The 14,715-nt window shown below is 39.6% G+C and overlaps 1 protein-coding gene across 2 annotated transcripts in view; it reads left to right on the forward strand.

Moving 5' to 3' along the window:
• Exo70 (exocyst complex component 7) overlaps positions 1 to 13,342 on the forward strand; it is a 37,895-nt gene extending 24,553 nt beyond the window's left edge. The window contains exons 11-15 of one of the 2 annotated variants that reach the window (XM_045742844.2): positions 650 to 896; positions 1,724 to 1,940; positions 2,821 to 2,932; positions 4,102 to 4,235; positions 10,237 to 13,342. In XM_045742844.2, coding sequence (XP_045598800.1) covers positions 650 to 896; positions 1,724 to 1,940; positions 2,821 to 2,932; positions 4,102 to 4,235; positions 10,237 to 10,339 — 813 coding nt within the window. In that variant the 3' untranslated portion in view covers positions 10,340 to 13,342. The remainder of the gene's footprint in view (positions 1 to 649; positions 897 to 1,723; positions 1,941 to 2,820; positions 2,933 to 4,101; positions 4,236 to 10,236) is intronic. The other variant, XM_045742845.2, reaches the window with a different exon arrangement.
• The last annotated feature ends 1,373 nt before the right edge of the window (positions 13,343 to 14,715 follow it).

Raw genomic sequence — 14,715 nt, forward strand, 5'->3', positions numbered from 1 at the left:
GTTTCTGGCATGCGACATCATAATGCTTAACCGATAATGACTCTTAAAGGCCATATAGATTTACAAATATTTAGGTTACTAAAATAAATGCAGGACCTGTGCTTTAAAGTACTGTAGCTCTAGAGGCATCTTTGAGATATTTGCTGAAGCTACAGGAATACCGGTGTTGTAGGTGTGATTTTAAACTCTTACGTAACAACTTTATACAGGACCCCAGTTGAAATTGCTGAATTCCAAACAATAAACTTGGTAAGTTGTACCTTGTTTAGTCCCGCATTGAAATTGACAACTGCTGGTTTCTTATAGGTTGCCAACATAACCCCCGGGAAGACTACTTACCTTGCACTTTCCGTGTTGGTGCCGAGGATCAACATCCCCGCAGCCCAGTCTCTGACCAGGCCTCCTAGTAGGTGGTCTAGTCAACTAGGCTGTTAGACGCAGCTGCTCGCACCCTGACACATGAATCACAGCCCCTTTGATCAGGTATCGTTTGGATACCCTAATGGCGCGTGTCTACATAGAATACATGTGATGCTGGCCAGAGACCGGGCCATGGGGACATTGATCCTGAGAACCACCTCAAAGTATCTGTCCCTAGTTGTAAGGAAGAATTTCATAAACTTGCTTGTTTATTTTCCTCCCTATCCAGTGTGTGAAAGCTCTGGAGGGCTTCGTGGACAGTGTGAAGAGCGACGGAGAACGTGCCCTGCCTAAAGATGGTACTGTACATGAGGTCACCAGTAACGCGCTCATCTTCACTGAACAGCTGCTGGAATATGCCTACACTTTATCACCGATGCTTCAACGGGACCCAAGTTTAAGCTCGGCTTTATCCAATTTACCTCGAGGAATAGATCAGACACTTGTAGCTAAAGCCCTCCTTGGAGCTTACATTAGTAAGTTTACTTAATTTTTTGTATTTAGGTTTGCCACTAATAATTTATCTTGGCTTTAATCTTTTTCAAAATCCTTTCTTTCAAGAGTCTTTAAATGGACATTACCCTAAAATACTTTTTGTGTGTGTAAAATAAAGCAAAGCTCTTTAGCAACATATTCAGCTTTATTTGAAAGAAATTACTATTTATATTTTTATATCATTTATGTACACACAATAGACAAAAATACTGATTAAGTACTATATTCTAAATAGGCATACAATATATGTGCTGTACAACTAGAGTATATTGCATATAAATCTGTTCCTGGCACAGCTCCGTGGAAGTGTCTTACAACCCACTTCTTTACTGCTATTCTGCCAGTTAATGTCGTCCAGAAATAATCAAATACCGGCAGGAAATGCTAAATTGCAATTTGACAATAATTGCAATCTACCGAGACATGATAACCTCATTGCATAATAGGCAATTGAAAAGATAGCAGAATTTTTCGTGGTTCTAGGTTAACCCATATTATATCCCTATAGATGTATTATAACCATACAGTATTTACATTATTTGTATAAAAACTGACCAGTTAGTAGTGAGCTTAGTTATTTATATCATGAGGTTCCTGTGGATTTGTTTTTTGATATATCATGTTAATTTAATCTCTGTGTATAAAAGTACAGTAATACTGGAGAGCATTTCCAGCGCCACAGTTTTGGTGGGAAAATGTCTTGAAACATTTCGTTCTTAAATCATTGATTCTTCAGTAGTTTGCATCTGAATTTGATGAAATTCTGCATTATTATTTTTATTTATTTTATATAATTATTTATTTTCAGAAAGAGTTTTGGTAAACTTGGGTTTGGCACTGGTGAGTCGTAGTGAAGCATATAGTGACACTACTCTGAAAGCAGTGTTTCGTCTGAACAACTACAACTACATATTGAAGACGCTGCACAGTTCGGAGCTTTTGCATCTGGTGGCACTGATTGAACCACAGTGTGATAAGATGTATAATGATCAGATAATGGAGCAGAAAAGATTATATTCACAGAGGTAAATAAAAGGATTTTTTAGATTAACCCTTAAACTGCGCAAAACTGCATATGAAGTTTTGAGTAACTGACGCAAAAGTGCGCAAGACTGTATATGCAGTTTTGGAGTACTACGCAAGATTTAAACGGCCCACGGATACACGGGGTTCACATCACCTTCCTCAGGGCTCTTGTAAACAGACGCCATTTTTTAAAAAATCATGGGCAACATTCCTGGGTGTGAGAGCCTCAGTACTGAGTGAGCCACCAAGGCTGGCGCACGCAGCATGAGCTCACAGCATTGCTGTTCAGCTTGTGACTACAGCATCGCCTAAAAATGCCAAAAATATATGTAATTGGTATTATTTAGCAATGATAGTATCACAGAAGATCCCTGACTGTGATATAAATAACCAGGATTCTGATAATAGCAAGATTGTTGTGATAATTTGCGCTGTGCTGTGGGAGGAGTAAAGTTGAGGGTGGGAGGGCTGTAGCGTAGTCTGCCAATCTGTGTGGCCACCTGTTGCTGTCTGCACTTACTATACCAGCTTAGTGGTTCGCTACGGTGAACAAAACATGCAGATAAATTAACAGATATATTGCAGATAAATATAATGTTTGTATATACCCGTAGTGAATACTGTAAAAGCAAAAACAGTATGGTGGGAGGAGGATGTGGGCGAGTCAGGTGAGGTGAGGGAGGTAGAGGCAGCCAGTGGCGGGCTGGCTAGTGTGTGGTGGCTACTCCTTGCTGCCTTTTGACTCAGCATACCAACTTAGTGGATCGTTATGGTGAACAAAAATGTAGTTTCTTATATATAATGTGTATATATAGTATAATAACACCAAAAGGAATACTGTATAAATAAATTCTAATTCAGAACATTAATTTACAACAGTTGGAGCCGTGTTCTACACTATCTGGTTAACCATGATGATGTCCCACTGTCAGTCATTCAGGCTGGCAAATTACGTGACAAAGATCGACAGCTTATTAAAGACAAATTTGCGGTAAGTATGTTGTTGGTAGATGTTATCAAAAAAATTATTTAAAAATATACAGTAAATGTGTGGGAGAGAGTTGATCTTTTAAAATTCATTCAGACATAATCAATGATTTATTAAGCTCTTAATTTAATATTGCAGTACAGTACTTTCAGTAATAAATGTCCCAGTAAATCCAGGGCATGTAAATAAAGTGTGGCTTGACATAGTATTTGATAGAGTAAAAAAAGGAACAATTTTCTTTATAGAATAAGAATATTAAGAGAAGGAAATTAATTCATCATTGCTAATATAATGATTAATTAATTAATTACAAACTTGTTGCATAAACTGGAAAAAGTACTGTACATAATACATATATTAATATTAATGTCAATTAAGGGTAATTTGAATACAAAGCGGAAAGGTAGTCAGTCTAGTAATTTTGTCAGTAGGCATCCTACATGGAGGAAATGCCAAAGTTATTATTGCATAAGGCATATTGATTCTTGAGGTTATCTTGAGATGATTTCGGGGCTTTTTAGTGTCCCCGCGGCCCGGTCCTCGACCAGGCCTCCACCCCCCAGGAAGCAGCCCGTGACAGCTGACTAACACCCAGGTACCTATTTTACCGCTAGGTAACAGGGACATAGGGTGAAAGAAACTCTGCCCATTGTTTCTCGCCGGCACCCGGGATTGAACCCGGGACCACAGGATCACAAGTCCAGCGTGCTGTCCGCTCGGCCGACCGGCTCCCATTAACTGATTAAGAATCAGTTTTATCTGTGCAGATGATGAGTCACAATAACATGGCTGAAGATTTGAAGACCAAACCACACACTAGAGGATGAAGAGACGACGACATTTTGGTCCGTCCTGGACCATTATCAAGTCAATTGTGGACCATTATCACAGTCAACTCAATAATGGTCCAGGACGGAACGAAATGTTGTCGTCTCTTCGTCTTCTGGTGTGTGGTTTGGTGTTCAATTTTACCTGAACTTACCTGGGAGCCACCAATCTCTCTAGTGGCCTCAATGGGGACAAGAAGCTGGCAGCTTGTCAAAGGCCCCCATTATTCCTGAGGATTTTTTCCAAATTATAATATAACTCAAGATGATAACATGACATGTTGTATTCTGATCATTATAATTGGTTATCTGAACATTAAACATTCATGTTTATAAAATTGACAGGGTTTCAACAAAGAAATTGAAGAGATGTCGAAAGTTCAGCGTAGTTATTCTCTCCCTGATCGAGAGCTACGAGAAAGCCTGAAGAGAGACAATATGGAGTACATCCTTCCAAAGTACCAGGCATTTTATGACAAGTAAGATGATTACAATTTTGTGTCTTCATATATGTGTGTTGACAAATCATTCGACCTAATAAGTTTTTGTGTGTGGAAGGAAGGTAAGAATATAGGAAACAGGGAAAGACCTTTTACCCACGTGAGACAGCTCACCTTTTACCCACGTGAGACAGCTCCTATACATACTCGACCACATTCACTCATATATACGTCTAGCCTACTTGACATAACCCAGCAATTTCGCGTATGTTATGTTACCTGGTAATTTGTTCCATAGCTCTTCAACTCTCTTCCCAAACAAGTAGTTACCAGGTCTTTTCTGAATTTAAACCTAAGATTGAAATTCACTTGCTCACTTCAAAACTTGGCATAGAAGTGATTACTCACATACTATGGAATCTACATTTTCCAATAATGTGCAAATTATGGGTTGCCTCTAAAGATTTTCTTTTCCTTTCCAGTATTTTCATTTACAATAATATTTCATAAATCATTTAATTATGTCTTTATATTTAAAAGCCTAGAGCTCTTCTAATGGAGCACTTAGAAGACTTGCAACACCCTGCCACACATTGAACATAGTATGTTCAATTGCATCTGTCTTAGCAGTGTTCTCTATGCAGTATAGCTAAAACTTGACTGAGCCAGTGGTCAGTCGTGATCGGTGGGTGGCCAATGGTAGGTGGCCAATGGGCCACCTACCATTGGCGTAGAGCTTCATTTTCACAATGCAGGGCTAGAATGGGTATATATGCATGCTTCTGTTTTTCTACATAAAGCTTTCCACATTTAGCAAAGTACAGATGGCACCATAAATTTCCCTTCACTTTCCTCACTAGAACTGGAGCACACATACAATTATTGTACGAGATGATCAGTTGGAGCAATGTGGGGATTTGAACCAGCGTTCTAGTGAACACCAGACACTTGCTTTAATGCACTCGTCCACAATATGGAAAATAATATATCTAATACAGTCATTTCAAATCTACCAAGTCCTCTAACACAATGGTCTACATCCTTAGCTCACAACTGGGAAATTTGGGTTTGATTACCAAGTGGGACAGAGATGGTTGGGTACACTTTCACTCGATACCTCTGTTCACTTATCAGTAAAATAGATCTTGAGGAGTGAGACAATGGTTGTATTCACCTAGTTGTGTTTGCGGGAGGTTGAGCTTTGCTCTTTCGGCCCGCCTCTCAACTGTCAATCAACTGTTTATTAACTACTTTTTTTTCTCCACACCACACACACACACACACACACACACACACACACACACACACACACACACACACACACGCACACACGCATGCACGCACGCACGCACGCACGCACGCACGCACGCAAATGAAGTATGAAGAAAAAGTGCTTAAATTGGAAGAGGACAATGGAGCTCTTTGGAGTGAGCTTTGCACTCTAAAAGGGAGTATGCTTCAACAAGGTAAGATTATTACTGCATTAACAGACAAGGTAACAAATCAGGAGGAGCAAATCAAGGAACTAGTGAAAGAAAATGAGGCATGGAAAGTGAAGTGTGGTGACTTTGAAGAAATAAACAAGAAAATAGACTCATATGGTGAACAACTCCAAGCAAGCCTAAGGGCTAACATAGAGTTAGGTAAGGATCTCCAACTGGAAACTTCACTGACAACTCATATAGAGGAGGTGAATAAAGAACTAGAAAAGTATAAAGAAGAAATAAAAGCGACATATGCTGAAGTTGTAAAAGAGAAAGAGACTATCAAAGAAGTGTGTTCGGAAGTCAAAACCAGAAATGACCAACAAGAAGCAGAAATTAGGCAAGCAATTAGGAAAGAACTGGTTACCAACAGTAAACTGGTACAAAACACTGCAGATAGAACTAAGTCCATAATCATTTTTGGATGTTTAGAGAAGGAAATTTCATCTAGGGTGGACCGAGCGGCAGAAGAGATGAAAATCATAGAGAAAATAGTAGGTTTAGGAGAAGGCTCAAAGGAAAATGTCAGTGATTTTAGAAGAATAGGAAAATATGAGAAAGAAAAGAACCGCCCCTTAAGGGTGACGTTTAATGGAGTGAAAAACATGATGGAAGTGCTAAGAAATGCCAGGAAACTGCAGAGTGATGAGGTTGGCAAATTTTGGTCAATAAGACAAGACCTCTCCAAGGAAGACAGAGAAAAGCTGAAAATGAACCTAATTGAGGCAAAACGTCTAAATGGGGATAGAAATGAAGAAGACAGAAATTCTTTTTTTTACAAAGTGACAGGGACTGGAAAGCTTGTGAAATGGTACATAAAAACAAAGCAACAAGATCAGTAGTGGAAGGGGGAGTAAAGAGCAAAGGAAAAGGGAACATGTTCCTGAAAATTGTATATACCAACATAGATGGAGTGAGGTAAAAAACTTTGGAGTTGCAAGATATAATCCAGCTTAGGGTCCCAGATATTGTTGCATTATCAGAGACGAAACTTGAAGGAAATATAATAAATGAAGTCATATTCCCAAGAGGCTACTCAGTTTGGAGACGTGACAGGAAAACTAGGAAGGGAGGAGGAGTGGCTGTACTGGTGAAAAAACACCTGAAGGTAAAAGAGTTAATATTTGAAAACCCTCGAGATATTGACATAATGGCATTGCAGTCTGTAATCAGGATGATAAGCTGATAATTGTAAATACCTACAGCCCACCAGCAAGCAACACATGGACAAAGGAAGAACTGGATGACAAACGAGAGGGCCTCATAATGGTCATGAGAGATATTATTGTACAAGCAGATAAAGATAAATCACGACTGTTGATACTGGGGGACTTCAACTTTAGAGCAGTAGACTGGGAGGCCTATGAAGCAAGAACGGAGGACTTTTGGACATGCAGATTTGTGAACCTCATTCTGGAGACATTCTTGTATCAACACATAAAGCAAGCCACAAGAATGAGGGAAGGAGATGTACCGTCAGTACTGGATCTAGTATTCACCAGGAAAGAAGAAGAGATTTTTGACATCCAGTACCTTCCTCCCTTGGGAAAGAGTGATCACGTCCTGTTAGACATTAAATATGCTTTAAGATATCATCTAGAAGAAAATGGGGACATTGAAACAGTTGATAAACTCGATTTAAGGAGAGGCAACTATGGGGAACTTCGAAATTTTTTTAATGAGTGTAATTGGACTGAATTGTTGCTAGGCAGGGAAGTAAATGAAATGTATGCCAAATTTTTAAATCTATACGAGGAAGGCACACAAACATTCATACCAAAACAGAGATGCAGGGCCAGAAAACAGGATTGGTTCGACAGAAATTGTGAGAGGGCAAGAGACCAAAAGACACAAAAATGGAATCAGTATAGGAAGAGGCCAAACCCCCAAACATACCAGCGATACAAAGATGCGAGAAACAACTATACAGCAGTAAGGAGAGAGGCAGAAAGAAATTTTGAAAAAGGGATAGCAGATAAATGTAAAACAGAACCGGGCCTATTCTACAAATTCATAAACAACAAATTGCAGGTAAAGGATAATATCCAGAGGTTGAAAATGGGAAACAGATTCACGGAAAATGAAAAGGAAATGTGTGAAACATTAAATGAAAAGTTCCAAAGTGTGTTTGTACAAAATGAAATCTTCAGAGGACCAGACACAATAAGAATTCCAGAGAACAACATAGAGCGGATAGAGGTGTCTAGAGATGAAGTGGAAAATATGCTAAAGGAGCTCGGGGGGAACAAAGCAGCAGGCCCAGATGGCGTTTCACCATGGGTTCTGAGAGAATGTGCATCTGAGCTCAGCATTCCACTTCACCTGATCTTTCAGGCATCCCTGTGTACAGGAATCGTAGCAGACGTGTGGAAACAGGCTAACATAGTTCCAATCTACAAAAGTGGCAGCAGGGAAGACCCCCTCAATTATAGACCTGTATCATTGACAAGTGTAATAGTGAAAGTATTGGAAAAGCTAATCAAAACTAAATGGGTAGAACACCTGGAGAGAAATGATATAATATCAGACAGACAGTATGGTTTTCGATCTGGAAGATCCTGTGTATCGAATTTACTCAGTTTCTATGATAGAGCCACAGAGATATTACAGGAAAGAGATGGTTGGGTTGACTGCATCTATCTGGACCTAAAAAAGGCTTTCGACAGAGTTCCACATAAGAGGTTGTTCTAGAAACTGGAAAATATTGGAGGGGTGACAGGTAAGCTTCTATCATGGATGAAAAATTTTCTGACTGATAGAAAAATGAGGGCAGTAATAAGAGGCAATGTATCGGAATGGAGAAATGTCACAAGTGGAGTACCACAGGGTTCAGTTCTTGCACCAGTGATGTTTATTGTGTACGTAAATGATCTACCAGTTGGTATACAGAATTATATGAACATGTTTGCTGATGATGCTAAGATAATAGGAAGGATAAGAAATTTAGATGATTGTCATGCCCTTCAAGAAGACCTGGACAAAATAAGTATATGGAGCACCACCTGGCAAATGGAATTTAATGTTAATAAATGTCATGTTATGGAATGTGGAATAGGAGAACATAGACCCCATACAACCTATATATTATGTGAGAAATCTTTAAAGAATTCTGATAAAGAAAGAGATCTAGGGGTGGTTCTAGATAGAAAACTATCACCTGAGGACCACATAAAGAATATTGTGCAAGGAGCCTATGCGATGCTTTCTAACTTCAGAATTGCATTTAAATACATGGATGGCGATATACTAAAGAAATTGTTCATGACTTTTGTTAGGCCAAAGCTAGAATATGTAGTTGTTGTGTGGTGCCCATATCTTAAGAAGCACATCAACAAACTGGAAAAGGTGCAAAGACATGCTACGAAGTGGCTCCCAGAACTGAAGGGCAAGAGCTACGAGGAGAGGTTGGAAGCATTAAACATGCCAAAACTAGAAGACAGAAGAAAAAGAGGTGATATGATCACTACATACAAAATAGTAACAGGAATTGATAAAATCGACAGGGAAGATTTCCTGAGACCTGGCACTTCAAGAACAAGAGGTCATAGATTTAAACTAGCTAAACACAGATGCCGAAGAAATATAAGAAAATTCACCTTCGCAAATAGAGTGGTAGACGGTTGGAACAAGTTAGGTGAGAAGGTGGTGGAGGCCAAGACCGTCAGTAGTTTCAAAGCGTTATATGACAAAGAGTGCTGGGAAGACGGGACACCACGAGCGTAGCTCTCATCCTGTAACTACACTTAGGTAATTACACTTAGGTAATTACACACACACACACACGCAAAACACACACACGCAAAACACACACAAAACACACACACACACGCAAAACACACACACACGCACAAAACACACACACACACAAAACACACACACAAAACACACACAAAACACACACACACACACAAAACACACACACACACAAAACACACACACACACACAAAACACACACACACACAAAACACACACACACACAAAACACACACACACACACAAAACACACACACACACACAAAACACACACACACACAAAACACACACACACACAAAACACACACACACACAAAACACACACACACACAAAACACACACACACACACACACAAAACACACACACACACACAAAACACACACACACACACACACACACACACACACACACACACACACACCCCAAACCAACCAACCAACCAACCAACCACCACCAGGAAGCAGCCCGTGACAGCTGACTAACTCCCAGGTACCTATTTACTGCTAGGTCACAGGGGCATTCAGGGTGAAAGAAACTTTGTCCATTTGTTTCTGCCTCGTGTGGGAATCGAACCCGCGCCACAGAATTACGAGTCCTGCGCGCTATCCACCAGGCTACCAGGCCCCGTGTCCTGGATTGTGGGTTGCATCCTGAGGAAGATCAGCAATGCTTGGCCTAGACCTTGATACAGCTCACAGGCTTCCTATTCCCTGACTATTGCAAACCAAAACCACAAGGTAAATATTATTTTGGGTATAAAAAAATGGCATAAGTAATTAAGTTGCTTTTCTTCTTCCTCAGATACGTCAATGTTGCATTCACAAAGAACATGGAAAAATACATCAAGTACTCCCCGGCAGATGTGTCGAATATGGTGGATAAGTTTTTTGATGTTGCTGCTTAATTTACGTCAGAATATTTCTAAGGAAAATTTAACTAGAATTTTATGATCTATAACTGTGTATAATAACCAACCCACATACAGGAAAAGTAAGAAAAGTGACAACATGTTGGTCTGCCCTGATCCCATATCAAGTCGTATCAGAGACTTGACTTAATAAGGGTTAAGGACAGAGCCTTATTAAATCATGAGTTAATAACTGGCCAAGACAGACCGAAGTGGTGTAATCCTCTCTTCATGTATGGGAGGTTGGGGTCATTAACTTTGTCTATCGTGACTCATTCCATAAAAATATGTGATAACCTGCTATTTATATTTGTCACCTTCATTTATATTTGTCTATAATTTGTATTTGTTGTTGAATTTACAACATATGAGATCTCTCATTTACAAGACGATTTGATAATTATTGAACTAGCATATAAAGTCGTGTTACGTGCCCAGAACATAGGTGTATGCAGACCTAGTTATTTTGAGAGAGTTGCTAACATTGAGTAAAGGTGTCTTGAGCTACACTCTATAGTGTTTTTTGTTTTATATATGCTGAAATATATCAAAATATTTGAGTGTTTGCCATCAGGCAAGAAATGTTTAATAGGGTTACATATATAGTGAGACACTGACAGGGACTTTGATTCTATAGTCTGAAATATCCTTAGGTGGGAATACAGAGTATTACCTCTTTTAGAGCCTCTATGGATATTCATTTGTCTTGTTATAATTCCCGTTGTCGTAGACAGGAAGCCTGCTCTAAGTTGATCGAGGTTCCCCGCTGGACAACTGGTGACCTTACCTAGGAGGCAGCTCACAACAGTTGCCTGACTCCCAGGTATCTATTTTACTGCATGGTGAACAAATACATCAGATGAAAGAAAATATACTCAAGCGTTTCTGTCCAGTCCGGGGACTGAACCCAATTCCATGGTAGTGAGTCAAAGATGCAGATTACTGTGCTATAGAACCCAACTACAGTATTTATGATAATAAATACCGATTACTGTATTAATACATATAAAACATATACCAGTAATTCTTGTGTTAATTCATAAAATGTGTAATACATATAATTGTGCTACAGAACCCATGTAATAATTAATCCTGTACATAAAATAATACATACTGTATGATATTTTTAAAAATGGTCCTATGTTTGATTCGTTGGTATGATGAGATTTTTTGCCATGTTTCCCAATGTGGCTAAGGCCTATGTTCACCTAGCAGTAAATATGTACCTGGAAGTTAGTCAAGTAATGTGGGTTGCATCGAGGGAGTGGTCAGCTGTTGGCTTAGTGCCGGGGCTTAGTGCCTTATTGTCACATCTCAGTATGACACAGGCTTCGGACCCCAATAATGGACAATTATTCTGGTAACACTAATCATGCATGCATACATTCATGTGCTTTATCATTAAGATAGAAAAGACATTAATAAGTTGTCCCCATTAAATCTATTGGTGCATTATGTACTGATGTAAAGTATTTGAGTTTTTATATAAATATATTCTGTATACAGTATTATTTCATGATTTGTTACAATATATGTTATGGAAGTTTTATATATGCATTATAAATTATAAAGTGATAGTAGCATTTATTCACTAATTTCCTAAAAAAACTAGTTCATGCTTACGGCTGGCTTTGCCTTGATCAACTCAATCTGTTTGAACCAATGGGGCCCCCATGCCCATTTGGGACCCCCATGCCCATTTGGGGTCCCCATGCCCATTTGGGGCCCCCATGCCCATTTGGGGCCCCCATGCCCATTTGGGGCCCCACACTAGGCTTTGCACCTCAAGCTTTGAAAAATAAGGAATGGCCTTATAGAAAAGGCTGGAAGATCCTCTTGATCATTCACAAAGGAAAAACAAAATTATGAATATTTCATTATTTCTTTGCAGTTTTTGCTTACTCTTCTTCTAATTAATCTCAGTTGAAAGAGAGAGAGAGAGAGAGAGAGAGAGAGAGAGAGAGAGAGAGAGATGGGGAGGGGGAGGAAGGATGGGAGAGAGAGAGAGGTAAAGATCTGATTAACAAATGTTACTCAATCCTATGCAGTATTGTGACTATAGTTTAATGTGTTCCTTAAGAAAACAAACCTTCACACTGCCCAAACCAAGAGAGATGTCTAAAATGGTAAATAAATGTAAAATTGTATATTATAATTTCACATGCATTCGCTTAGTTGTGCATACAGGAGTTGAGCTTCGCCTCGTTGGTCCCGCCTCTCAACTGTCAATCAACTGGTGTACAGGTTCCTGAGCCTATTGGGCTCTTATCATATCTACATTTGAAACTGTGTGCGGTGTCGGCCTCCACAACATCACTTCCTGAGCAACGCGAGTGACAGGGTTAAAAAAATACAAGATGGCTGCGTGAAATAAATATGGAATTGTGTGTTCCAGTACCAGGTCCATATGGAATACAATGTCACATTGCATGGCTTCCACCCTGCTTGCCAGACTTACTGGTACATTACAGCCTTATGATGCATAGACATTCCATATATTTATATCACATTGCCTTGAATTAATAACATTTGAATGAAGACAATTGCTGCAATAAAGAAATATACATTATTTCCCTTACCAATAAGGCTGTAACACAAAGGGGCCTGACGGCTGAGTGAACAACACTCGGGATTCATATTCCAAAGGGTGTGGGTTCAATTCCCAGAGGCAGAAACAAATGGGCAGAGTTTCCTTCACCCTGATGCCCCTGTTCACCTAGCAGTAAATAGGTACCTGGGAGTTAGTCAGCTGCTACAGGCTGCTTTCTGGGTGTGTGAAAAAAAAATCAGTTGATTGACAGTTGAGAGGTGGGCCCAAAGAGCCAGAGTTTAACCCCCACAAGCACAACTAGGTGAATACAGTCATAGTTTATAATAATTAGGTAGAATTATTATCTGTCTGTCTCTATGAAACTTGAGCAAACTTGTGAAAGAGTCTGCGGAACAGAAAGCAAGATTATTTATAAGAACATTATTTCAAAATATATACTAATAAATATTTATATTGTTTTATTTACAATGCAACATAATAGCACATGTTCCTGAGACCCAATTTTGTGGACCCACCAAAGTGGTACAAAAATGGGCCCCACAATAACCTGATTTACCCGAGAGCCACTAATCCTAAACTGAAGTTGAAATAAGTTTATTGAGGTAAAATACACACAAAGGGATGAGGTAGCTCAAGCTATTCTCACCCCGTTCAGTACATCGTGTTAATACATACATAGACACACATCACAAACAATAAACATATTACCAAACATTCTGAGAGAGAAACATACACATTTCCTCACTAATCCTAGGGGCCTCAACAAGGACAGGAAGCTGGCGGCTTGTCGAAGGTCCCCTCCTCTCTCCATTTGCTTTGACCATTATAATGGCAGGCTCGAAAACAAATTTCTAAGGGTATGTTGCCAATAAGTAAAAAAAAATTGTAAATATTTATTGAGGTCATTATATATTAGTGTCATTGTTGGGACTAGGTTAATTTGGAGGTGGTGTCCTTGTTGAACTTAAAGCACATGGTTTGCTTGTTAAACTTTAGGTAGAAGGTTCATCCCACCCCACTCCTGCTATATAGTAAATGGCTTTACCCTTTCCCCTGATACTTCCCTTCTAAACCCCCCACCCCCAAGGTGGAACTCCTGACCCTCCCCAGGAGGAAGTGTTCAGACCTCATCAGTTGCGAGTCGTGTGTAAACCGCTCAGCCCGTCCTCCAAACAAAGATCCAAAAGTGATTCCATGCACCCGCCAACCCCCCAGCTGTTTATGAATAAAAAACGGTTTACACACGACTCACAACTGCTGACGTTCGAACACTTCCGGAACAAGTGCTTCACTGACGAATTTTGTTCGAATCACAACGCTATAAATGCTTCACCCACGTACTACAAATACAAATAATCACCAACAGGACCTAAACACCTGACCTAACCTATCCTATGCCTATATATATACAATATGCCAATACATTATAATATTAATTTATACTTGAGAAAATTCCCATTTTGAATGAACAGCATGTTAAAATTTATGAATGCGTCTGTGGGGTTGACCTCTGAAGGTAATGGACTTGAGTCGAGGACGGGTTGAAACCGCTTTTCATTCATAAACTAGGGGGTTTGGCGGCTGGATTAACGAGCTTGGATCTTTGTATGTGAGGACGGGCTGCAAGACAGAAGGTCCACTTGAACCCAAGACAGAAGGTCCACTTGAACCCAAGACACAAGGTCCACTTGAACCCAAGAAACAAGGTCCACTTGAACCCAAAACAAAGTTCATTTGAACCCAAGACACGAGGTTCATTTAGTATTGAACCTGACAAAAACTTCACTTTAGCTCAAGTATATCAGTTATTTCACCTACAGCT

The sequence above is a fragment of the Procambarus clarkii genome, chromosome 11 (assembly GCF_040958095.1).
Source record: "Procambarus clarkii isolate CNS0578487 chromosome 11, FALCON_Pclarkii_2.0, whole genome shotgun sequence".
NCBI classification, from domain to species: domain Eukaryota; kingdom Metazoa; phylum Arthropoda; class Malacostraca; order Decapoda; family Cambaridae; genus Procambarus; species Procambarus clarkii.